The 25183-nt window shown below is 44.2% G+C and overlaps 1 protein-coding gene across 1 annotated transcript; it reads right to left on the bottom strand.

Moving 5' to 3' along the window:
- Positions 1 to 133: 133 nt before the first annotated feature.
- BFSP2 (beaded filament structural protein 2) lies at positions 134 to 24767 on the bottom strand. The gene is made up of 8 exons (XM_086741466.1): positions 24312 to 24767; positions 15847 to 15929; positions 13775 to 13931; positions 12037 to 12198; positions 9503 to 9631; positions 8794 to 9014; positions 921 to 981; positions 134 to 751 (listed from the first exon to the last, which is right to left on the bottom strand). The coding sequence occupies exons 1-8, from the start codon at positions 24765 to 24767 to the stop codon at positions 134 to 136; spliced, it is 1887 nt and encodes a 628-aa protein (XP_086597592.1).
- Positions 24768 to 25183: the final 416 nt, after the last annotated feature.

Below are 25183 nucleotides of genomic sequence, written 5' to 3'. Positions count from 1 at the left end.
CTGAGGGGAAAAGGGGCCGGGCCTTCCGGCGGTGCTCTCTCTCGCGCATGCGCCGCAGCGCCCTGGCCAATGAACAGAGGTGAAGGAAGCGCCAGCCGGCCAGTCAGAAGTCTCTAGGGGCAAGCCGTTGACGTCACGACGCGAGAATGCGTGACGGGCTGGGAGGCGGTGGCGCGGCGGGGGATTGGCCGAGCCGAGCCGAGCCGAGCCGAGCCGGGCCGGGGGGAAAGGCGCACGGGGGTTCGGTTGAGCGGGGCAGCGCGTGCGCGCTGTGGGGCGGGGCTCTCCCGGCGCGTGGGGGCGGCTCGGCGCGTGCCCGGCGCTGCCGGCGCGTGCGCCCGGCGGCCGTTTCCGCGTGCGAGTCGGCGTCCGGCGCTTCCGCCTTCCCCTGAGGGGAGCCGCGCGGGGGGCCGGCCGTTGGCTGCTTCCCGCGTCGGGCGGGGCCGGGGCCGGGGCCGGGGCCGGGCCCTTCCCGTCGGGGCCTGTCGCGGAGTGAGTGAGGGAGGGAGAGAGAGGAAGGGGAGCCCGAGTGGGGGCTGTCCGCGGAGAGCGCTGCCGGAGCCGCTTCCGAGGAGGCTGAGAGGGCTGCGGGCGCCGCCCCTGCCCTTGGCCAGCCCTGCCGGCACAGGGGGCCTCGGCTCGCCGAGGGGCGGCTCGGTCTGTGCCCTGTTCCCCAGTTGTCAGCGTGGACTGAAGTGGCTGAGGCTTCGCTGCCCCACGCCCTGGAACGGGCCGTGTACTTACGTTGTCGCTATCAAGGATGGAAGGAAGGAATTTAGCTTTCATCTTGGAAATGTTGTGGTTAAATGAGTAAGACTTGAAACACCCGTGTCTGGGATGTCCCCGTGTGTTGGCGTGAACTTCCTAGCTGCTTTCCTGACTCGTAGTGAACCCTGGGGAATATCTGCTGGAAAACAAACCTCATGCTGGGTGTCTGCAGATTGTCGCCACTGGCTCTGTGTACTGTAGTGACCTTTAGCCCTGGAAAAAAAAAAAAAAAAACCCATGGGTGTTTAAAAAGTTTACTGTGGCTTTCAAATGCACCGTCGAAAGTTTTGAGGCAGGACATTTTGAAAACCAGCCTCAGACTGTCATGAGTCATAAATAATTACATGAAACATTGTTTCCGATGACTGACTGTTGGTTAGCCAAAAGGAGACGGATGGTCCTGCTGCTAAAGTGTGAGCCCAAACGAGAATTATCTGTTGCATAAGCATTGGTTTGTATTATAATAATACAAAAGTAAGCATGTTTGTATTCTTGATCTATTAAGTATCATTTTATGCTTAGTGATATTTTCTTTTTAAATCATTACATATGTATATATTAAAATACAAATGAAAAGTTTTTCTGAACTTTGGAGAGTGTTTGACGGTCTCTTTAATTTGTGTCCATGAAAATCCTGTGATACAGTGTTTTCCATCCATAATTGTCTGCTTATTTGAAAAAAAAAACAGAGGAGGTGCCATTGCCATATTGCAGAAAGAGGCTAAATATCCGATGTCTTTGTGAAGCATTTTGTTGCTGTGAGTAACTAAATCCCTATATCTGAGTGTTCTGCCTTTGGGAGATTTGTTACAGTCCTCTTTTTAAGTCTGTCATGCCATGTTCTCCCTGTATTTCTCTACTACCGTCGACACTGTGCAGGTACACGATTTGATCCCAGAGAGCAGGCCCTGAGGACTAAAAATTGCAAGCATAACGGTTTATCTGGTAACACTGAGAATGCTGTCTGATCAGCACCACTTTCTATTCCGTGATAGGAATAATTACTGAAGTAAAAAGCAAATTTGGTAGCGAGGTCTCATTTTCTGTGTCTCCTTGGTGCACCTGGGCTCCCCTCCTACTCCTGCTCTCCCCTTCGGTTGGCAGAAGGTCGCACGGAAGATGTGACACAGGACCGCTCGGTGTGAAAGTGTCTGACGTTCCCTTTGTCGAAGTGCTGCCTTCCCTTGCATTTGCAGTCCATTGCTGCCCGGGAAGCTGACACAACCTCCACGCTGCACCGTGCAGTGGCTTGCAGGCTCAGCACTGATAATAATTTGCAACTAAGCAGACAATTTGTATCCCTCGGCTTTTGTGGTAGATAAGCCAATAATGGCCACTAAGTATGATACTGTGTCTGATTCTAAGCTACACTTTTTCTGAATATCAGCAGCTGGTAAAACATTTTCATTGCATTACTATGGATAACCCCTAGCATCAGGCTGAAGAATGCGAACCTTGATGACTTTTTGCTGCTTTTAGCGTCTACGTTGCTTGTCCCTTGCAGATGCAGTGCTGTGAGGCTGGAATGACCAACTCTGGATTAGAAACTTAATACCTGTCAGGAGCGGAGTACCAAGAAATGTTTCAGCTGTTAAATCTGGAACAGACTCAGTGGAAACCATGGAAAATAGCAGCAACGTTTTAGGCCTCGGAAGGCTTAGATCCAGATTTAAAGACACGCCTCGGTTGGCGATTTAAAGGAAGCGTTAGTTATGCAGTTATGCTTGGATTTGCCTCCCACCTCTAGTTTTATTTTTATGTGAAATTGCGAAAACGTGCTGATGCACGGCATTTCTAGTTCTCTGCGAATGCATCGCGTTAGCTTTTATGGTTAAGATTGTTGCTGTATAAAATATTAGATGCAGAAAAAAAAAGGTCAGTATTTCTGTTTTTTCTTTTTCTTTTCCTCTCTCAAATTCAACAATCCTCAGTACTTACACAGAGGACATTTGGCTGAAGAATGGCTCACAGGCATGGACGGGCAAAAGTGATGTTTGTAACGCAAGGAATATATCCAGAATGCCACATTGCCGTGACGGGAGCATGAGTTCAGCAGGCAGCTTTCTACTGTGCTGTGTGTCACTGACCTGCGTGACCAGCCTTTGGCAAGACGCAGTGCTCTGAGTGCCTCTGCTCAGGTACAGATTTGCCCCGAGGACTTTGTCTCTTCCCCCCTCGCTTTAGCAATGCACGCTGCAGCATGCCTGTCGTGGCATGCAGTGGTGCTTGTCCACCTCTTGGCCCTGTCCTGTAGCTATGGTAAGTCTTGCCGTGATGCTGTTCCATGTGCATTTTGGGGCATTTTTTAAAGACTGAGGAATGAAGCACTACTGTATGTAGGGGAAGAGATGCAGCAGCCACTATTCCTGTGGGGAAACTGAAGAAAGGAAAGACGAAGCGAGTTGAGAGTAATGCAAGATTTAGAAGCAGACTTAAATTTCCAGTCAGCCAGTGTTTTGTCTTACTCTTACTTCTTTGTGCCTAATTATCTCCACTCTGTGACATGAAGGTGATAGCACTGCAAACTGCTTTGACATTTGCAGAGCACAAGCAGAAGAACACTTCGTTCAATAACTCTTAGGCAGATGCCTGCTTAAGGAAATTGGAGAAGATGCCCTTAGGGGCAGAGCAGCTTGCAGAAGGGTTCTGGTATAGTCGTTGCCACAGCATGGGCTCTGGTTCTCTTTTGGAGCTTAGCCTTCCCATCAGCTTTGGGGTGCTAGGAGCTTGCTGTAATTTCAGACCTCTGCAGCCAGAAGGGAGAAGTGTTACCACGCCCTTTTCTCCACCAGTAATTGCCATCTGAAAGCAGGTGGTGGTGGCAGCAGTGCATGGTGTTTTGTTGAAGTATTACATTTTACACAATGCCAGCTTGAAGTCAACTTAAAAATAATATTTTAACTGTAGAATCAATATGATAATGCTTATGCTAAAATGTAAAGAGTAGGATGATAGGCTAGAGTACCGGTTCCTAGCTGATGCGGTCTGCTGGTGTTCAATGTGAAATTTGCAAGGAAGCATGGGCTAGCGTAGGGCTGGCACCCTCTGCTTCCCCCGAGGATGCAGCAGCGTGTGTTCAAGCTGTGGCACAGAAGAAGCCGTGCCTGCATGAGGAGGAGGATAAAGTACACATAGGGTTTGACGGTACAGCTAATGCGACCCAGTGACTGGGTATTGCCAAGGAGGGCGGCCGTGCTTTACAGCCCTGGTTCTCCCCCTCCCATCCCTGTGCTGCTGCTGGTACGTGTCTGACCCTGCATTCAGGGAGCTGAGTGGCAGGAAAGCTTCCCTGCGTTTTGCAGGGCTAATTTTCTGCTGATTTTGCTTCCTGAACTGTCTCCTGAGCCATCAGACAGGTGTTGGGGCTAACACAAGACAGGGTGGTGGGAATGCATGGCAAGTGAGGGGGAGTAGAAATGTCATTTTATGCAGCAGCTGACTGTTAGATTGTGTTGTCTGTACCCTCTGACTACATCCTGAGTCTTCATAACAGCAAATGTTACAAATCCCTGCATGGAAATATAGGTATGATGTATACTGCTATAGGAGATAATAAAATCTGTTTTCTGGTTTCGGTTTTCTTAGAAAAAACAATTTGAAACATGTTCATGTGTATTTAATACGGCAGCTGCTAGACTAGAGGATAAATGTAAAGATAAATCAGTTTATGGACCTTAGCACCGACAAGTAGTTGTGAAAGCCTTTAGTCTCTCATGTTCTCAGTTTCCCATCTCACTGGGATGGTGGAGGCTGTTAATACTTGGGTAGCATTCAGGGTGGCAAAGTGTGTCGGAGGGGCTGTGTAGCTAGCTAGGTACCTAGCAGAAATCTTTGTAAAAGGAGAGAGAGATTTCTTCACAAGACTGTTCGCACTTCATATGAAAGCACTTTTTTTTTTTTTTAGAAGGGCCAGGTATGCTACATTTGATTTCTGATGAACTTTCACAAAAATGATCTTTTCAGTCACTTTTGTTCTTACTAGGGATAGAGAGAAAAGCTGCTGGAAATTCATTATTTATGCTTAGATGCTTCCTTCTTTTTCAGCCACTTCTCCATACTGGAATGCCTTGATGATTTTGCAAGAAACTATTTCAATTCCAATGAATAAAGGTCTCAGTAGGAATCTAACTTAATTTTTATGAGGTATGCTGGATCATTTGAGCCTACGATTCAAGTTTTGTTGGAACAAGAGCTTGGAATGGCATATAAGAAACTTTAAATAATCCTTCGTTTCACATCACGATATGATCGTAGACTCATAGATTCACCAGGTTTCTCTCTATCAGTGACATTTATAAAGAACAGATTCACAGTGGGATAGCCAGCAGTGTCTTTTCATACCTGAAGCATCAATAGAAAATAGCAAAGAGATCTGATGCCAGATTGTATATTTTTATGCTGTAGGATTGTCGTAGTTCAGCCCCGACTGGGACCAGACTACGCAGTCTCCCTCTCACTCCCCTCACCCTCTGAGAGAATAGGGAGAGATAATATAAGAAAAACGGCTCGAGGTTTGAGATACAGATAGGGAGAAAATCCTTAAAGTCACCATTATGGACAAAACAGACTCAACTTGGGGAAAACTATTCATTTATTACTAAAACCAGCAGGATGATGAGACAGAGAACAAGATAACCTCACCCTACCCCTCCCTTTTCCCGAGGTTAACATTATCTCTACCACCTTCCCCCCACCGAGTGGCACGGGGGGGGAGAGAGAATGGGGGTTGCTGTCAGGTCATCATGTGTTGTTTTACGCCGCTGCTTCATAGTTGGGGGAAGAACTCCTCGCGTTCCTCCCCTGCTCCATTGTGGGGTCCCACCCATACACCACAGTCCTTCGTGAAACTGCTCTGACGTGGGTCATCTCTTCCACGGGGTGCAGTCCCTCTAGAACAGCTGTCCCAGTGGGCCCTCCATGGGCCACAGCCTCCTTCAGGCCTCCACCTGCTCCGGTGTGGGGTCCTTCACGGGCTGCAGGTGGATCTCTGCTCCTCCGTGGACCTCCATGGGCTGCAGGGGGACAACCTGCTCCACCATGGTCATCACCACAGGCTTCAGGGGAATCTTGGCAGGGAGCTGCATTACTCTTCCCCCTCCTTCTTCACTGACCTTGGCGTCTGCAGCTGTTCCTCTCACAAGAAAAGTTCTTCACAACAGTCTGGCAGACGCTTCTCAGAATCTCTTCACATTGTCCATCTCATCTCCTCTCCACTTCTTGCAGCCGGGCTGAGTTGGGCCCAGTCGGCCGCCTGGCGAAAAGCCAGAGAGTGAGGCCTGCAAGGCTCACGAGGCCTGCACTTCCCCCTCTCCGCCTCTGCCCCTGCTCAGCTTCTTCACATCTTCTCTTCTCTTTTTTTTTTTTTTTTCCTGTTTTCCCCTTCTTAATCACATTATTGCAGAGGTGTTATCACAGAACATTCTGCTACCAATTGGCTTAGCCCTGGGCAGCAGCGGGTCCGCCCTAGGCCCGGCCGAGTCTGCTGAACAAAGGGGAGCAATTTCTAGCAGTTAACAACAACCCGAGGGTCTGTGCCGTCTCATCTCTTGTACCACTGTTTGTGTGTATTTTCTCTCATCATCATTATTCTTGATGGAGTCTCAGCTTGCTAAGTTTTGCACTGATACGTAAGAAGGTATTATCACTGTTCTGGGGAGCCTACATTCTGTGAGGAGAAAAAGAGAATCTGCCATCATCTGCCTTTTTTTTTTTTTAATTTTTATTGGGTAATCTCTTAATCCTGTAATTTTTTTTTGTTCAAAATCTTCCAGGTGGTACATGCCAAATGGCCATTTGCAGAGATTAAATGAGGAATTGTTTGTCAAGTAACTGTATCAGGAATGATTTGGCGTGTGTAGGGGAATGTGCAAGGAAAGGCATGATGACATGTGTGTGCTGGTTCCTGTTATTCACTGGGGAGTCAAGTTTAGTAGATTTGGAGTGTACTTGCTTTTATCAGTCACTGAAAACAAAGTAGCTTTGTTAGATAATCAAAGTATCTTCAGACTGCCCCTCACGTATACTCTATGCCATTATGTTCTCTAATATATGCCATTTCTCAGTATTTTTGAGTCCAATTATTGAACTATGTTGTCACTCTGTGTAACTGTTGATGTTGTAAAGTCCTAATCCAACAAACACAGGTATGGTTAGCTTCATTGCTGTGCAGGGACTTGTTAAGGAAAGCCTGCCATCTACCTCAGATTTTGTGTAGTGTGGGCCAAGGTTCAGTACGTTTCTCTGACAATGCAGGATCCGTCTTGGCACTTTATATGACCATACTGCAAATGTGATACAATAAGGATGTCAATACTTAAAATATAAAAGAAAGTCAAAAGTGAAAGATGGCAAATCTTTTTCATCATGATGCCATCAAAATAAGAGAGGATCACCCACACATTGATGCCATCTGGGTGCCTGTTCAAAAGAAGTTTGGCCAACCTGCCTTAAGGGATGTTGACATCAAGAAAGACCCAAGCATACAAAAAACAAGTGTCAAAATATATCAATAGATTAAAAAGTATCGCATTTGCACAAACTAGCACCCTGGCTAAGACTCTGAGTATATGGTAAAAGGACCTGAACTGCAGACAGAACTGCCGTTGCTCTCCTTCACCTTCAACTTTTTGAAAAGTTTGATCTAGAGTTAAAATTTGTTTATTAAGTACTGCTGGGATGCTTGCATTAGTGCTTTTGCTGGCTTACGCACTGCAAAATTAATTGCATTGAGTTAATGGCACACTTTAACAGCTTCAGTATTATTCAAATTAGATTTCACACTAGTGAGCTGATGGTATTGTGACACAACAGAGCGCTTGCCATTTCCACGTGGATGCTGTGTGCTGTGAAGGGGTAAGTTCAATTTTGATATATTTGTACTATAAAAAGAAACAGTTTACTTGCTGGAAGTAAAGCCCCCTTAATCCAGCCCCCTTGAGCTATCATGAAAAATATGGGAAGGAAAGAAAAAGACAAACAAAAAAACCTGATATTCTTTATTTTTATTATAATTTTAACAACATGAGTAAATTGAAATCTGTAAGCAAAGCAATTACATGAAGAGGGTCTAATAAAGTTGTTCAAGCTACAACCTACTTTGATTGTTGAATCAAACTGAATAAAGCAGGCTGCTTTGATGGGTTTTTAGCTTCCACGAACATAATTGGCAGTGACATCTTTTTTTTTTGCTTTAATGGCAATGGTCTTCTGTGGGCTGGGAGATTCATAATCAGCTGAAAGTAAAAAAAAAATAAAATAATTGGCCACTACTACAAATAGGAAAATTGCTGAACCAAGTACTTTCCTCAGTCCAGCTAGTGAAATCTCATCAACTTCAGCAAGATCTGATATAAAAAAAATTTCCATGACCTGAGCAGAAGAGCAAGACAAAATCTGTGGATCAGATTCTCAGAGGTTCCATGACTAATGGTGATTAAGGATCTTAAAAAAGCCCAACCACACAACCCAACCACTGTTAACTTGTTTACAGGTTATTCCCAGAAAGAGTCTGAACTATATTTCTTCACAAAGGACACAGTCAGTGAGCCAGATTCTGTCCTTGGACTTAGAGAGGAACTTATGTGCTTAGAAAGGGAGCTTTGCCAGGATCCCAGCTTTAATGTTTGGACTGTATAGTGGGAGGAGGAGAGAAGGCATAATGTACCCAAGAAACAACAGCACAGCTGCTTTGCAGCTGCTAATGTAGCCACTGGATGCTGTAGTAGCTTTTTAATCTCACATCCCAAACCTTCAGGGAAGTGAGGCTGATACTGGTGTATTCCTAAACCCTGTCCTTCCATGGCAGGGCCGGAAACCATTCATCTCCAATACATCAGGAATCTCTGCACAGCTGGAGTTGGGGTGTTCTTCCCCTTCGGCAGCTTGTCCAAACGTAACCGGCTACCACCCAGCCTTATGAAACATGAGACCCACCCTAGTCCTCCTGCTTCCAGCAATCTCATAACCCCTTCCCATGGAGCATATGTTCTCCATCCTCGTGGCACACTTGCTTTTAGTGATGAGTACCTGCTTTGTTCTCCATCCAGAAGGCAGTGATATGCGGCAATGTCTTTCTCCAGCTGTTGTTTCCTGGTCAGCAGATTTTCACGATCCCTCTGCTGCTGCTCAGTTTCTACTTTGATTTCTCCCATTTCTGCCTCCAGCTTGGAAATGACAGAGCCTAGGTTCTGCAGTTCAATGTCATGCCAGTGCTTGGCGTCGTATAAAGAGTTCTCCAGACCCCTCTTCTGTTAGGGCAGGACAGCAGACATTAACAGTCAGTTTTCTTGTGCCTCATAGTAATTTTTATTCAGGTTTGGCCAATATCTCCATTAAATATGCTTAAGTGGAGATCTAATATTTGGAGAATTCCTTTCTAGATACTTTGAAAAATGTGTGTTGTCATTGCAAAGGTGGAACTACTTTGGTTAACAGGCACAGATATTCTTCGTATATTGTAGAGTACTGCTCACCCAACAATCTCAGTGAAATTGAGTATGAATACACTGAAGATTGAAATTTGGGATCCAGTTGTCAAATGTGGTACACTTAGTGCATCACACACATCAGTGAAGAAATGTCTAGCATGCCTAGAAATATCTGGCATCTCTTGAAACTATATCCACTGGAAAATGGGATTTATTCTTAAGTATGCATCCCAAGATGGCAATGTTTTCCTCAGAAGGCATGTTGAATTCACACAGAATCTACCCATTGAAAACCCAACATTACTTACCAAGGTTCTCAAAGATTCAGTTTCTGCTTGCAAGCTCTGTATTTTGCAGGCAATTTCATGGAACTCAGTTCTGAGGCCCTCCACCAGCTCTTCCTCCTGGGTTCGCACGGCAGTTGCCGCTTCAGCCTGCTGTTGGTAAAAGATTGCGACTGTCATCACAGCCTACTCAAATGATGTTTTAGTTTCCTTATACACCAAACTAACAGTTAATATTTTCCCAGTTTGTGGCAATTTTGGCTTTAAGTTTGATTCTTGTGTATTAAATCCCTTGGTTGAACAATTCTGGATAATTCTTAGTGTCAAAATTATAATATTTTCTATGCATTTACTGTAAAATGGCTTATGTGCGTAAGTATACATATTTTATCTATGTCAACAAAAGCTGTTCAGCATTCATACTAGTACATTTTAAATGACCTATAAAAAGAAAAGCTTGCTTTCTTTTTGGAGCTGTACTATTATATTTTTTAAAAGTTAAGTGTTTTCACTTAGTCTATTTGATTTCAGAAGTATTCACTCCTTGATTTTTCACATAGAATTCTATGAATCAGAGCAGAAGTCATATCACAGAGGTCAGAAAAATAATTTCTGTTAGTTGAATTAAGATATTCTTATGCAATTCCATACTCTTGTTGCTTGTGATTTTTTAACACGTGTTTAGTTCAGGCTTCTTGGAAATAGGTGAAGAAAAAGGTACCTTAGTAAAAATAAAATTTTTGTACTTTTTAATGAGGGCTGAGATCAAAGTTTTTAATGTAGAGCTCTGGGATCTCCAGCAAATACAATTCTTCAGTCAAAACTTACATTTCCTCTGGCTGACACTAAAGTTAAACTATGCAAAATACTTCCATTCCACTCCGAAAATTCATCTTGACCCTGTCCTGCTTTTCTGATTATGCATTCTTGAGCAGGGGTGGATGTGTGGAATCAAACTACATGAATGAACAGTGCCACATCATTACGTCAAGCATGTTCAATACCCATGAAAAATCTACCCAAGATCCCAAGTCTAGTCAGAAGATAAAGCAAATGAGGCAAGGGAATTGGTCAGAAAATAACAAAAGTACTGCCCTGACATCTAAGTCAGTGCGAGGACACCATTTGGAATATCTTGGTCTCAACTGGTCACAGTTACACCAAAGAGTGAGTGCAGAGAAAAAAAATAAACACATTAGGGACCAAGGAAAGCTCACAAAGAGAGACTAAAGAAACAGTAATAAAGAGCAAGGGAGAGAACAGAAGTGCTCTCTCTCCTCTGATATCGCAAAAGAGCAAGGACAAATTTTTCACAGTGTGGATAACCAAATGGTGCAACAGGAACCAGGAACAGATTTTCTGGGAAAAGCTGCCGAGAATGCTCTGACTTTTCAGGGCTGCATACACTTTGTATGGAGGCGTCGTCTGGGCTCATATAGTTTATTACTGTGTCACTAACTTCCTTTGGGCTGTACCAGCTGAAAATTAGGCCCCCACAGACTAACCTTATGAAAAATTTGCTTAGCAACAGTCTGGCACGCTCACAAATTTGATGGGACCTCTGGGATTGGCTCTGGTTGGCTTCTTGTACATTCCCTAGCACCTTTGGTATCACTGTTGTCACTGGATTTTTCTTCTATATTTTGAAAATAAAGACCTACTCAGAGCTTGCATGTATCTTTGCAAATGTATTTCTTGCTTTTCTTCTTGTTATTTGCCTTCACTACTGCCTGTTCCTCTCATGGTAGCTCTGTACTGTGGAACGAGGCGGCTATGTTTTTGCTAAATATTTCTGAAGCACAGTTGTAGTTATGATTTGCTGTGCCGTGCTCTGCTGTAATAGCCAACTCAGAATGAGATGGCTACTAAAATGTAGGATCATGCACCAAACTTAGTGCTTCAGCTCTGCAAAACTACTTACTTCAGCCAGCCACTTTGGAAAATGAGTGATCCTTCATGACAGAGAAAAAGCTGGAATTAAAAGGCTGCTTCAGACTTGGCATCGGGAGAGGAGAGAACTTTCAAAGGGAATGGCTACTATCATCACTTTTCATTTCTAAGTTAATATCCAGTTTTCCCACCACTGCCCAAGGAAACAATTTCAAGGAGAAACCCACAAGGAGTCTGTAGCTGTATTCTTAGTGTACAGCAATGTATTTTGCCCTTTGGATGTACAGAACCCTGTAAGTTGTTCAGTGGAGGAATGATCCTAGTAAGAAGGGTAACGACTGTGGCTTATCCGACACAGAAGGTATCAACTGTTTAAGTTTGTTTTTCTCAGCCAACATTTCAGATCCCTTAGAAGTATCCCACAGATACCTGTGAGATCAGCAGGGTCACTTCCACTACTAAACTCTGTGCATCCCAAGAAAGCCACTGATATTTATGAGTGTATTTTCCAATGGACTTGGACCAAAATCCTTTAGATTTTTACAATCTTTTTTTTTTGTTTCAAGAAAAAAACAAACACTCAGCCCTCAAAGTTACCACAGAGTGTTAGACAGATTTTGTGTTTGTTTCCAATCCCTTGATGTTGGAGTGGGTTATGGAGCACTCACCTTGGTACGGAGCAGGGCACCTGTCTCAGCACGATTCTTTTCAATGTCTCTCTCCCAGTGGATTCTGATTTTTTCCAGTATGTCATCCAGGCCACTTCCTAAGGGAACATCGAGTTCTTCCAGCTGAGATCCAGCAAGCTGCTTATATAATACCTTCACATCCTTGAACAAAAATAACAGACATAAAAGAAGATAAGCTGGACAATTGAATGATGGCTTCGGAGGGGGGCAAGGAAGAGGGAGCAGGAGCTCTACAGCCTTGCAGCTTGTGTGAGCCACATGTGCGTTTTTATGCACATGCGCGTTAGATGAAGAGCACGCTCCTGCTCTGTGCCAGCATTCTGCTCCTCCTTTACATATAAGTGCTCCAAAAACACATAAGCAGGAGAGAATTAGCGTGTCTAGAATCGCACGCTTAAAGGTAGCACATCAGTTGTACACTGTATTCAGGAACACAGGAACAAATAAGCTTTGCACATGTATCTGAACTCTCTGGCACCACAGTTCCTTTACATCAATACGTTCATATGCGCTAGTGACATAAGCAAAAAAAGTGGTGTAAAAGCATCTGGGAATTGTATTTCTAGGCAGTGGCCCCTGACAGTGACAGTACTGGAAAAATAGATGGGCGAGTGGGAGTGAATTATGAACCTGCAAGGATGAAAGCCTCAAAATGTGGCCTCTCCAAGTGCATAAGAGGTTCAAAAGGACTTGATGTGGATTTTCTAGTGGGGACACTGAAGGTAAAAAAGAGTTGAATTAGTTCAGTAAAGTCCTTAGGACTTTATTGTGCCAGAGCTCAGCTGGAGTAATGGCATCTTTCTCACGCCGTGCAGTAGTGCTGAAGCCACTGGTTATTTTCTGCAAAATGCCAGCCTTGGGATTAGACTCATGAAAGTACGGAGGGGATGAAGCAACCTCATCTTGGCAACCCAAGTCTCCATATGCCTACCAATGTTGCTGAAATCTTGTGGTTGGAGAAATAACCCCTAAGAACTGTAAGGCAGGGTGGTGCCTTGCTTCCATGAGCCATCTCAATTCAAGTGGGATCAGTGGTAGCTCCATAATTGAACCCCCATCAGTAAAGATGCTGATTCGGGTCAGCTCCTGAAAGCCCTGCTGAAGGGAATAAACCACCTTCATGCAAATAGTGCTGGTGAATGTAATGAGTCAGTGGGAAAGTGTTACAAAATTGGGCAGTAACAGGCTTCTCTTCCAGCTGCCGGTCCCTGTGGCTTGCTTCAGGGGTGTGTTGCACAGGAGAGACCTGGTTTCGGGAACCGAGTAGCTTGCTAAGCCAAGCAGGAGTTTTTCAGAAGAGCCTGATTAATGCTGAGCATTAGCGCAGCAGGACCAGCACTTGTTCCCTGCGCAAGTATTTTCTCTTTACGTCTCTGGCTAAGAATCACACCTCACGGGTTGGATGTCCACATACGTGACACCCTGTCCGTGACCGTTGTATGGTGTCTAGCAAGAAATTAAGTGATAATATCTCTTCCATGCCATGTTTATCAGATGAGAGAGAGTTAAAACCTAAATGTAAGTGACTTGATCATGCCTCAGAGGTTAGTGCTTTAAGTTAACAGAGAGGAGAGAAATAGGAGCAGTTTTCAGGAGAATCCCTGCACCCAGACATGGCAGGTGGAGATTTTTAGTGCTTGGTTTGGACTAGGTGTATGATACCAACCAGATGAAACAGGGATACATTGGCTTTGCAGTTTCCTGAGTCTGGACTTACTTCCTCATGAGTCTTTGACAGCAAAGTTAGCTCTTCTTTCATGCTTTCTATCTGACTCTCCAGGTCCATTTTAGTTAAATTAGCGTCATCAATCACTTTATATAGGGAATTAATTTCATCTTCCACTGCCTTTCTGAATGGTTGCTCGTTTTCATACCTGCAGAGAGAAAAAAAAACAACCCAAACTGTCAACAGAATAAACCTTAATATAGCCCAGCTCAGCAAGAAGAAAAATTTTTTTTTTTTTAAATGATGCCATTGTGCTAATTAGCTCCTGTGTCCCAGACAGAGGCACGGAAACACAGAAAATATACTTTGTTCTCACCTTGTCTCGATGTACTTCAATATGACTGCCTCGAGTATCCTGTCATTAACTCAGTGTAAAATAAAACAGGCCAAGTTAACAGCCTGCGCTATGGTGGTTATCAGCCTGATAGAATTCCTGAATAAGCATGGAGAGGCACGTGGTCTCTTGCTAGGTCTGGTATTTATATGCTGTGTGAATATGGGTGGCTTTTTTTCTGTTTGCTTGGCTGTAAAATGAGAATAACTGCTCATTCCTCACATAAAAACATTTCAGAGCTATGGATGAAAAAAACAACATGCACACTGATGGAAGTCTGATCTATATTCCAGGGTCTCAGCCCATCCTTAAGACCAAATCCTAGTAGTATCAACATAAACAGGAAATTTGAGCACTAGGTTTGTCAACTAGAGTTGCTATTAAAGCAAATGTCTAGTTTCTAAATCGTGGCTGCAATGATAGGGAAAACTGTGGCAGGTAGTTGCTATTCTACAGCGCTGCTTGCTGCATCGCTCTCATTTGTACCTTTTCATTTTAGGCTTTCCACTGAAAATGTGGCTGGATTGTGTCGTGAATCTCCTTGAGTGGGAGCCTTTTGCATCAAACCCATCCAGCCGGGGACCTGGTGGCCAGGGAGGTTCGACTCGGGGGTTGGCAGGTTAGACGAGAGCCAGCTTCATAAGCAACTCCTGCACTCTGCCTCTCGAGAGCCACCCTCATCGCTGGTAGCTCAACTGCCTTGGAAAGAGGCAGCTGATCCCAGGGAGAATTAGGAGCTTTTACTATGCAGTGGATTGATTTATCATTGGTTTTGTTATGTAGACTGCTTGTCCAAGTCAGCTGACATTTTTAAGATATATTTTTAAACACTACTTCAAATGTGAGTGTGGCTTGCTGGATGTAAAGCCATAAAATGAGTAGCTCAAAGTTGTACCTTTCTGAAATAAAAGGCAAACCTAACAAAATGATCAACACACTTCTGGATCTGATTAAATAAAATATTACCAGAGAGAGACAGAAGTTTAAGGGATGATAAAAATCGCTGGAGATAAAAATCATAGGAAATAAAAATCAATTAGTTTGAAATACAGTTTATGTGTCAGATCTTGCAAAAAGGTATTTGTAAATGAACAAGTCCATTATGAATAAAAGCTGGAAGGATCATCAGGCCTTCTGAGTAAAATTTAGAGAGCTTCATGCACTCATGTACGTTAATATTAGGCTTTGCAAAAAAAAAGATGTTAAAAATATAGTTTGTCAGTATTTAAGATCTTCTTTTATTATTAATTTCTCTCAGTAAAGTCAAGGAAAATCAGTGCAGCCAATTTCTGTTTTCTTATCTAACATTTCCACACTGACATTTGCAGTGGTACAGTTTTTGCTTCTCAGCTGCTGCAGCAGAATGATTTTTACTTCCAAAACCACTTGTGTGGCATTGCAAATTAAAACTAACAATCACATGGATGCTTGCCTTTATAAAATGTCGACTCAAATTTGAATGCAAACTGACCTCTTAGTCAGAGATCAATGTCTGTATGTAAAAGAATGGCTTAAGTGATTTTGGTAGTGCACATTTCTGTTACTATAAGTCTTAAAAATCTTACAAAATAATGTTAACATCATAATTATTTTGCTGTTACAAAAATCCTCCCAGGTCAGGTGGTTGAATATTCAACTTAAAAGAATGAGCCCGGTCTATTCACAAAGAATTACTTGCCAAGGCAAAATTTCAAAGGAAGTGGCCGGCTAGGTGCCACAGCAAGACTACCTGTCTTTAAAGTCTTCAGCACAGGCTTGAATGTTCTCAGTGTGCAGCATAAGACGAGCATTTTCAAGGACTGCTTCGCCCACCTAGAAGAAAAAGACAACAGAGCTCAAGTAATGAAGAGCTTCAGCACATCAGCTACATGCAGCGTACACGTATCTTAAGCAGATGCGTAGCTTTGGTTCTCAAAATAACCCATTAGCCAAGGGCTGTTCAAGTGACTCATTCCGGATAATTTAATAAATTAATTTTTAATGTATGAATTTACAAATTCTCTACAAATAGGCTGCAATTTGTCACCAAACTGTTCATTGCTCCTAAGCATTCATCTTCTTGTGGAAACACATTTGTTCTGATTGTCAGCTGGTTGCAAGCGGCAGAATTCATTACTGTGCACAAGGTACGTTCATCATTTGAGTCCCACTTATATTTTTCTAGATACAGTTTAAGTAGCACTTATGCAGTTCCTATTCTACTTCCCATATCAGCAGTCCTCTTAAGGGTTGTCCTCTTCACTGAGCCAAGGAATACTTCTTGCTCATACCGCCTGCGAGCCGTCCTCAGCTCCCAGAGTGTCGTTTTTCTTCTCTGATGGGATCTTGTAAACTCTCGTGATAGATGTGAGACCTGAGAAGCAGGCAGTCTTCAAAGATTATTACACTGAATGTGAAATGCTTTGGAAAGATTGTGCAAATAAGGCTGTGGTATCATTGCTATGGCTCTGGGCGGGGGGGTATCTTTAATAGCCAGGAGGCACGTGAGGGGTAAGCAAACCTGAAAGGGTTGTGCCATAGTAGCCTGTTATGATACAAGAGGGTTATATAAAATGATAAAGAGGTAAAAAAGACCACTGCCTGACCTGGAATCTCATGTGCACTGAGCTATGGAGATGACGAAAGACATGCTGAATTTGGTACAAGGATTGTCATGATCATCTCTGCAAACAGCGGTCTGGGAGCTCCAGCCATCCCATGGTCCATGCTGTCACTCTGGAAGAGCTAAACCGAACATCTTTATTATCGTTTTCAGGAGATACCCATGGAGATTTGTGGTTGAAACCAAACCACCACATGAATAAGAGCAGCTTTTAAAGTGAGCCAGGAGAGTTTTTGAAGCAGAAATCTTACTTTAGATAATTAAGCCTGCAACTAAATGAGACTGCAAATCGCCTGAAGCACTCTGATCCCCAGAGGTGAAACAGGCCATGCAATGTGAAGACATCAAGGCTGTGTCCAGACAGGTTATCGCAAGTACTGCAAGTGGGATAATTGCCTTAGTATGGTCCTACTTGCTCTTTGGCCTTGGTGACGAGGTGGACATGCAAGGCTGAAGCATTTCTACATGGTAATTAACATTCATCCTCAGGAAAAGTGGCTTGCTGCTCCAAATGTATTACAAATGCTTGGTCAAACAAATAAGAAATGTGGAGGCATCTGATAAGGAGAGATCTGGAGGAATAACCTATTCCCAAATGAAGTTAAAAGCATGCTACATTTTTTAAATCTAAGGAGGCACAAGAGTTAAAACAAGTGGTTTTCTTACTTCTCACCTACTGTTAGGAACAAAAAGAGAAGGTGGCTGTGGCTGAAAGCCCAAGACTGGATCTCTGTTCCTGCCAGCTCCAGCTCAGCTTGGCTTCCAAAGGAAACAGAGCTCATGCCATTGCATAGGCTTCCAATTTTTCTTTAATAACTGCAGGATTTCTTGGCCAATTCCAACCAATATGATAGAGGGATAGACCGTCTCCAGGGACATGCAATTTCAACACGTTTCATGAAAACAGCATCTAGACAGAGGAGAGCAGTCCTGTGAATGCTGCCTCTGGGCAAAAAAAGCCCCAGTTTAGACATGAGAAAATTAGTGCAGCGAATGCACAGAAGTCAGAGATGTTATGAAAGCCACAGGTATGGGCAAAGATGCTATGTGACGGCACACCAGCCAGCTCCGCTGTGCAGCACACAACTACGGAAGACTTTTGTGTTCTCTTTTGCACACAGAACTGGCTCGTCTTCATAGTTCAACCCCTTATTTCCTTCTCCCTACTTTTTTTGCAACCCCGCTTTACCAGTGTTGGCCTAACTCCCCAGCCCCAGATTGTCCCTTTTGTAGTGTTTCAGAGTGACTGGGCAGAGCCAGGACTATGGGAGTGTGGTGCTCTGCCATCCTTGGGTGCCCTTGCACCAGGACACCCGAGTTTCTACTGAAAGATGGAGAAAAGACATTTAGTTTTTACATGGTAGAGGCAATTCTTTGACCCAAGCTCTGAATTTTTGGTTGTTTTTTTTCTTCTTTTTTTTTTTCTTCTTTTTTTTTTTTTTCCAACAGAAGTTATTTTGTCTTCCTGCCAACTCACATGTGTGGATCTTCACACAAGCTTTCTTTTTTTTTTTTTCCCCTGACTCAAATCAGGGAGCAGAAACGCTGCCCTGTGATTTGTCTTGCCCTGTCAAAACAAGCCCATTTGCCTCTGGCAATGAGCCCACGTGGTTACGATATCTGACCTAAAGTCTGATGAAAATGAGTATCTTTGAGGGAATTTGGAACATCCCAGGAGAAAAAGCAACATTAAATCCTGTGAGCTGCACACTGCCACTCAGAGGTATGTTAATGGCTAAATTTAGAGGCTGAATCCAGTGTAAAATGGCTTTTGGGCTGCAATGAAAGCAGAAGCTGGTGATTTGCCGCTGCCTAGGTTTGTGCTTCTGTACAGAGACAAGCTGTTTTTTAAAATACTTTTCAGTAGTAATCTTCTGGTTTTATTGAGACATTTAAGGTGATGTCTTACCTGCCCCACAGAGCATGTCTTTACCAGAGCTCTGGTACCTTACTCCTGAGCACTCGGTCAACACCCAACTCCCCTCTTCACAGATGGGCGGCTAGTGCCAAATGTTCAGTGAGGAAGTCCAGGGCTTTCCAAAACTGCAAACAGACCTGAACTGTGCCGTGTAAGTAAAAATGGTATTAAAAAGTCTAATGTTTGGAAGGCCTCAGGGATGAATGTCGTAGTGGGAGCCAGCAGGCTTTAGCCTCTCAGCCCTTCTGGAAATCAACTGTGGATGCTTTAAATCTGACAGTGAACCTGAAGGATAAATAATTACATGGTAGTTTCTATGCAGAAACCAGGTTTCCTGAAAAATTCTCCCTGATTTGCATGAGCTGTGAAAGGCTTTTTCCAGGCTTGAGAAGAGATGTAAGACTTCCATCTAGTGGCTCTTTTTGTTTGATTTAATTCTCCTAATAATCAACAGCTGGATGCAAACACACAGCAGTAGTGAGACGGCTTCGTAGCCACTTTGCTGACACACAGACTAAAACGCATGATGCAGCATTTTAGGAAACACCCTTCTCTGTGTCTATTGGAAATGAGAGCATTGCAAGCCCTGAGACTTAGGCGTTGCCTCCTTCTCTTGTAAAGCAGAAGATGACGCTGTCCTGCCTTGCAGGGCTTCTGGGAGGCTTAAGTTGCTGATGCTGTGATGCTCGTGTGGCATTTAAATGGCCAAAATGGGAAATCTTATAAAAATGCAAATACTGTTACTAATAATAGCTCCTTTAAGTCACGTATTGTCTTTCAACACTCGCATCTGTGATGCACATACAACTTTTGAACATGATTTTTTTTTTTCAGCTCTTGAATTAACACTGAATATTTGCAGTATAAAACATCTTAACTAGAAAATAACAACAATTTTATTGGATTTCACTGTGATTTTATGGACAGGAAAACACAATTTTTATTTTTAGCAAAAAAAATCTTATCAAAATCTACATCAACATACTGTCCCATTTACTGGATTATAACTGGCAGCAAGGAAACCCAACTGCTTCCAGGGAGTTGGCAGACTTCAGCCTTGATAAAGGATGATGTGGTACAGACACTGATGGGGAAAACTTATCTCTGATGTCTGGCAACTTTTGATTTTTAACAGAGATCTGACCAAGTTTGGAATTGCAAGATTTACTATGCCTTTCAAGTTCTTAGCTATGCTCTATCAATTGCTTTTTATAGTTTTGCTGTTCTTACAAATGCCTAATCCTTTTCTGAATGCTGCTGAATTTGTGGCCTCAGGTGTAGCCTGCGATAGTGAATCTCATGGTTTAATTATTCATGTAATGGAAAATTATCTGGCTTTTAAGTTCACTTGAGTTAAAGCAAATGAAGCCTCCATGGAGAAAGATCAGAAGATGCCGGTCTAGTCCTTCCTTCCACACACGGAAAGAAATGGTTATTACCAGCCCATTGCCTCCAACACATTGTAATTCACAGCTAAATCAGGCTAAAAGCATGCAACCCAGTGCCTGCTGCTCAGATGCCAAGCAGTAAACTTGTAACATTTTCGGTCATGCTTTCTGTGTTGAACCCCTTCTCAGAGCCTGAAGGAGGAAAACCCAAAGGCAGCAAGAGAGGCATTTGTTGCATTGCTTTGGGAAAGGTAGTACCTGGAGAGGGGCTGAGAAGATCGATGGATCCTTTGCTGATGCCTGCTGCATCCAAGAAAGCACAACTTCATTTATACATTGAATATTTTATAAGTAAACAGAACTGTGTCAAAAATTGCCTGGTTCTCAAAGCAGGAGATATCTCCTAAAATAAAAAGATCTCTAAGAACTGTAATGTTGCCTAAACACAAGGAGAAAACCTCACCCCTCCACCTCAGAGCTGTATGTGAAGGTAGTCCAAGGTGATGCTGTTGGGGGTGGCTGAGAGGACATAATTAAAACTCGTTTTTTGCCATCTTCTGTAGGGCAGTTGACCAAGCTCTGTGCCATCTTGTAGGAGTTTGTTGTGCACTTAGATAAGTGACAGAATGCTATTTTTCCCATTTACAGACACTAATCACGCACTGTGTTGCATTAGTGTGTGTTACAGATAACACTCAGCGGCTCTCCTGGCCCTGCAGCAAAGAAACTACTGAGTGTGAGTCCAAATGTGGCAATTCCTGGGGCTGTCAGTCCTGTATATTCTCCAGGCTTACTATTAACACTGAGTAAACGCTGACAGTAAGGCCAGGTGCAAATAGAAGTGTCTTTACAGAAAACTCTGGAAATCTTTCAGATGCTGGCAACCATGCACAGGAGTCACAGCAGTGATAAAATTGGTCCAGGAGGCTGATTCTTTTTTTCTCCTTTTCTGTTTATTCCTGTGATCTGAACTGTGCTGCGTGCCATCTCATAGACAAAATAAATCTCTGTGTCTCCCACGCAGCCATAATTGAGTGGTCACGGAGGCTGAGCTACCCTCTCCTCTCTGTAAATGCGCTGAGATTATTTCAAATGTCCACTTTTTCCAGATGCTGCCTTGCTCTGCGGGAAAGAATTGCCATTACAACCAACCTTCTATTCTGCAGAAGAGACACATTTGATTAGAGACAGAATTTTCCACAAGAAGACCAGGATGAAGCTTGAAGACATGGAATATGCCTGGGGTAAAATGAGATGAATTTGTATTTCTGTCACATGAATTCCTCTCCGCAAGGATTTCTCATTTCCCTGGTTTCCTCCCCAGATCCTCCCATTTTGCACCTGTCTCAATTATTGTGTGTCCATTGTGTCCACCTGCTCTACTACAAACCAGCTGTCCAGGCAGATAATTAATGCTGTGAGCTGGGTAGTGGCTTCCCATCATTCAGCTCCTGTCCGTGATCCCCTGCTGCAGTAGTAACTCTGACAATTGCAATGAAACGAGCGTTTTTCCCCCCGAAGGAACCCCCCCACTCATACTCTGAGTCACTCGTTGCCACGTTTTTTTTCCCCCTACCTCTGTAGTTGGGAGAAATGCTGGCAACCAGTCGTTACTGCTGGGAGGAAAATTACCCGAAATGTGGGATACTGGAACACATCCCAGGAAGGAAAGGAGGGAAATGGGATCTCTGGTCCACTAGGGTCTCTCCTACCCTACTGCAGAGATGAGCTCCTCACATTTCTGATTTTGAGACCAGGAGAGTCTTATTGTGGCCGCATCCTTGTCTTCTCACTAGCAGGGGAAGAGGAAGAGGCTCCTGACTAGACCGCACTTCCCAGCTGTGTATTTTTGTTTGCTTCTTCTTGTTCAAAATCTGTTCCTATCACAGCAATTGAGGTTAAAACAGGTATCTGCCTGGGAAGCTTTCTGCCCCAAGACTTTCACATCTGCTTCACCAAAAAGCTTCGATGGGTTTTATGGCTGCGGGGAATCCCTCCCGGCTGAATGCACAGGGCTGGCCGGGAGTCAAAATGGATCCCCAGATTTTGCAGGAGGTTGAAAAAAAGGATATGTCACATTAAGGCAGATGTGGACATCTTCAGAAAATCTAAATATATTTACAAAAATTACATCTAGAAATATATCTGCCAGGTACCTCTCATTTCTGTTACAGCTGACTCCTGAACACCTTTTACTTTTCCTACTGGGACGTGTCACGGCAGGAGGCTACTGACTTTGTGTGATTGCAGCCGTTTCTGCAGCAACTGATTTCGATGTTGTTTTAATAAACGTGACAGTTTCACTGTTGATGCTGGCATGCCTTTGCCAGTTAGCTCCAGGATGAATGAGTTGTTAATTGGTGTTTGGGCTAGATGAGGTCCTACTTTCATTTTTGGTTAGATGCTTAATATCAACAAGCAAAGAAACCTGTTAGTCAGAATTGTACCCAACGGCTCAGATTATATCTGGGAAAGGCAAAACCCACTAAGTGATGCCTCTTTTATAGATTTAATTGAAGTAATTCAGAGAACTTGATCTTTTCTCTAATGTGTTTTAATGGTTAAATAGATATGGATTATGTTAATTCTTTTATTTTCTACAATACTTGCAAATGCTTTTACTACATAGCTTTAATTTTCTGATTTTATATAGGAAGAGCACAATATTCAAGCTAGATTTTGCTACGAGCTGCTCTTACTTACTCATTAGAAAGGTAGGTAGAGGCAAGGTGGCAGGATGACGATATAAAGGAAGCTTAAAAGGAAAGCAATTTGGATCAAAAATTATTACGAGTATGTTCATTTGCACTACAATGTTGGGGTTTCATATAAAGAAAAATGAAGCAGTCCTTCATAAGTGCCTATGGTCCTACTTTTTTGGTCTTAGCCATTAGCCCCAGCAGGTTTTGCAGGTGAGGTCTACAGCTGCAAAATGGGGCACTCATCTGGAAAACACAGGATGGCGGCTGTAAAGCATTAAACCCCCATCTCACATCAAAGTCCCTGTCTACCTCAGCGAGATGATCGGTTAAAGGGTATCGCTTTTTGTAAGCACCCCAGATTCAGAGCACCCATTGCCTTCAGCAGCCAGTCCCTTCAGGAAGCTTCATAGGATTAGCAGCAGCAATGTCATTTACCAACACAAAAAGCTTTAGAAGTCAGTGCTTAAATGAGCACTTCTGCTGACATGATCTTTGTACAGGAGTTCGCACCACTGCATTCAGGGTTCAGACCATATTTGTAGCAGTCTGGGTGAAGACCTGCCCTAAAAATGCAGTGCACTGTAAAAACGCACCCTCTTTCTTTTGTCAGAGGTAAAACTATGGCCAGCCCAAGGTAAAATGCAGAATTGTCTCGAGGAACTTAAAGTTGGCTTTCAGGCTTTTTGACGATCTGCCGATGGCATTTTCTGCACCTGCACAAGCCCTGCCAGGAAGAGATGTGCAAGATGCTGGGCTCCAGCTCTTCGGGATCCCATCCACTCCTGCTGACTGGGAGTTGAAAAACTGGGACTTATGAGGTGCACTGAGACCTCAGGGGACAGGACCCCATGTTCCCTACAAGCAGGACATCAGTCTGTGAATTCTTACTGGTCTTACTGGTCAGCAAAAGGAACTGTTTCTTGTCCACAAGGGCAATGCAAACACCATTTAGCATGCACACATCCCCCCCAGTAAACACTTCCCTGGAGACCCCGCAGCCTGTGCCGTATGGAGAAGGTGGGAAGAAGGGATGATGGGGCGGCGACAAAGGGAAGGGAAGGAGTTACTCATTTGTAGCAATGTAATTATTATTTTTAAATAAATAGAGCTTTTGAAAATGTGATTGAGCAAATGAGAGAATAAAATAAAAATCTGAATTGCTAATTAAAAAAAAATGTTCTTGTAGTGAGATCATGTTGACACACAAACTAATTCAGTCCTAGCAGCTTTCTTTTTGTTGCTCAGTGTTAATAACCACAGCTAAGAAAAAAATTATAATAATAATAAAAAAAGAATCACCCATTTTAATCAGCTGAGACTATCGCGCCTTGGGGTGCATTTCAATCGGCCCCATGCGCAGGATGCCTGAGGCAATTCTCTTGCTTAATAGGCAGTTTCCACAACACACTGTGAAATGATAATGCTAATTATCATGAAGATAGATTTAAAGCCCTCTGTCTAGGGCACCGTGCCTTGAAATCAGGCGGCATTCATCAGCAGCATCAACCCTTGCCGCTCAGGGTTGCTAATGACTCGTGAAGCTCCCTCCATGTTCCCCGCTGCTGACAGCGCTCTGGCGCTCACCTGATGGTAAATCGCCTCCCAGTTCTCCCGCAACGCTCCCCAGCTGCCCACGCTGGCTGCTTTCTTGTCCAGGTAGACTCTGATGTGCTCCTCCAGCTCCTGGTTGACCTGCTCGAGAGCTCGCACCTTCTCGATGTACTCCACCAAGCAGCTGTTCAGGCTCTCATAGGAGAGAGCCCTGCCCTTCTCCAGCCCCGGGGCCAGGGGCACAGTGGCCGAAGAGCTGCGCAGACCCTGGAGGAAGACGCTGCTGATGCCCAGGGCTCTGCGGGACACTCGGGTGCCCAAGCTGCTCACGCCGCCAGTGGGGACGGTGCCCACGTAGACGCCGGGGGGTCTCGACAGGCTCCCTCCACCTCCAACGCTCACTCGGCGGCCAGGCGGCCCCGAGCTTTCGGCCGTGGAGGAAGGGGGCTGTTGCCCCAAGAAGGACGACCGACGCCTCGGCAAGGGCATGCTGCTGCTCAGCCCGGCCGCCTCGCCCCGCACTGGCGGGAGGGATGTGCCGAGACCAGCAGGCTGGGGCTCGCGTGGAGTTTCGGCTTTGTGCGACGGCTTTCTGGAAGGGGGGCTTTGTGCTGCCCGGGAGCGCCCGTCACATTGTCCGGGCGGCCGCTGGGTCAGCAATCCCATTTCAGGGGAAATCTCTCTGCTGCTGCTACTGCAAATGTGGCAGATGAAAAGCACAATGGTGTTTACAGGGACAGAGTGGCACGGGGATTCAGTACACCGTACGTGTTAAAATACCAGCGGTCTTTTCTACACTGACACCCAGATGATTTCCTACCCTTATACCTGCAGGTATCTAGACACGTATTACAAATGCATTGGCCACTCACACCAGTGCTTGCTCCAGGAAGAGTCTCCTGCAG

Source organism: Chlamydotis macqueenii, chromosome 2 (assembly GCF_036417535.1).
Source record: "Chlamydotis macqueenii isolate bChlMac1 chromosome 2, bChlMac1.mat, whole genome shotgun sequence".
Taxonomy (NCBI): domain Eukaryota; kingdom Metazoa; phylum Chordata; class Aves; order Otidiformes; family Otididae; genus Chlamydotis; species Chlamydotis macqueenii.
The sequence above is the reverse complement of the archived record's forward strand: the minus strand, read 5'-3'. Positions and strand labels throughout refer to the sequence as shown.

Excerpts from the sequence above, each read along its gene's own strand:
- BFSP2 (XM_086741466.1), bottom strand. The coding sequence starts at position 24,767 with ATGCCCTTGCCGAGGCGTCGGTCGTCCTTCTTGGGGCAACAGCCCCCT. Across the intron at positions 15,930-24,311 it reads GGGAGGCGATTTACCATCAG|GTGGGCGAAGCAGTCCTTGA; the intron begins GTGAGCGCCAGA and ends TTTTTCTTCTAG. Across the intron at positions 9,015-9,502 it reads CTGAATCTTTGAGAACCTTG|AAGAGGGGTCTGGAGAACTC; the intron begins GTAAGTAATGTT and ends CTGCCCTAACAG.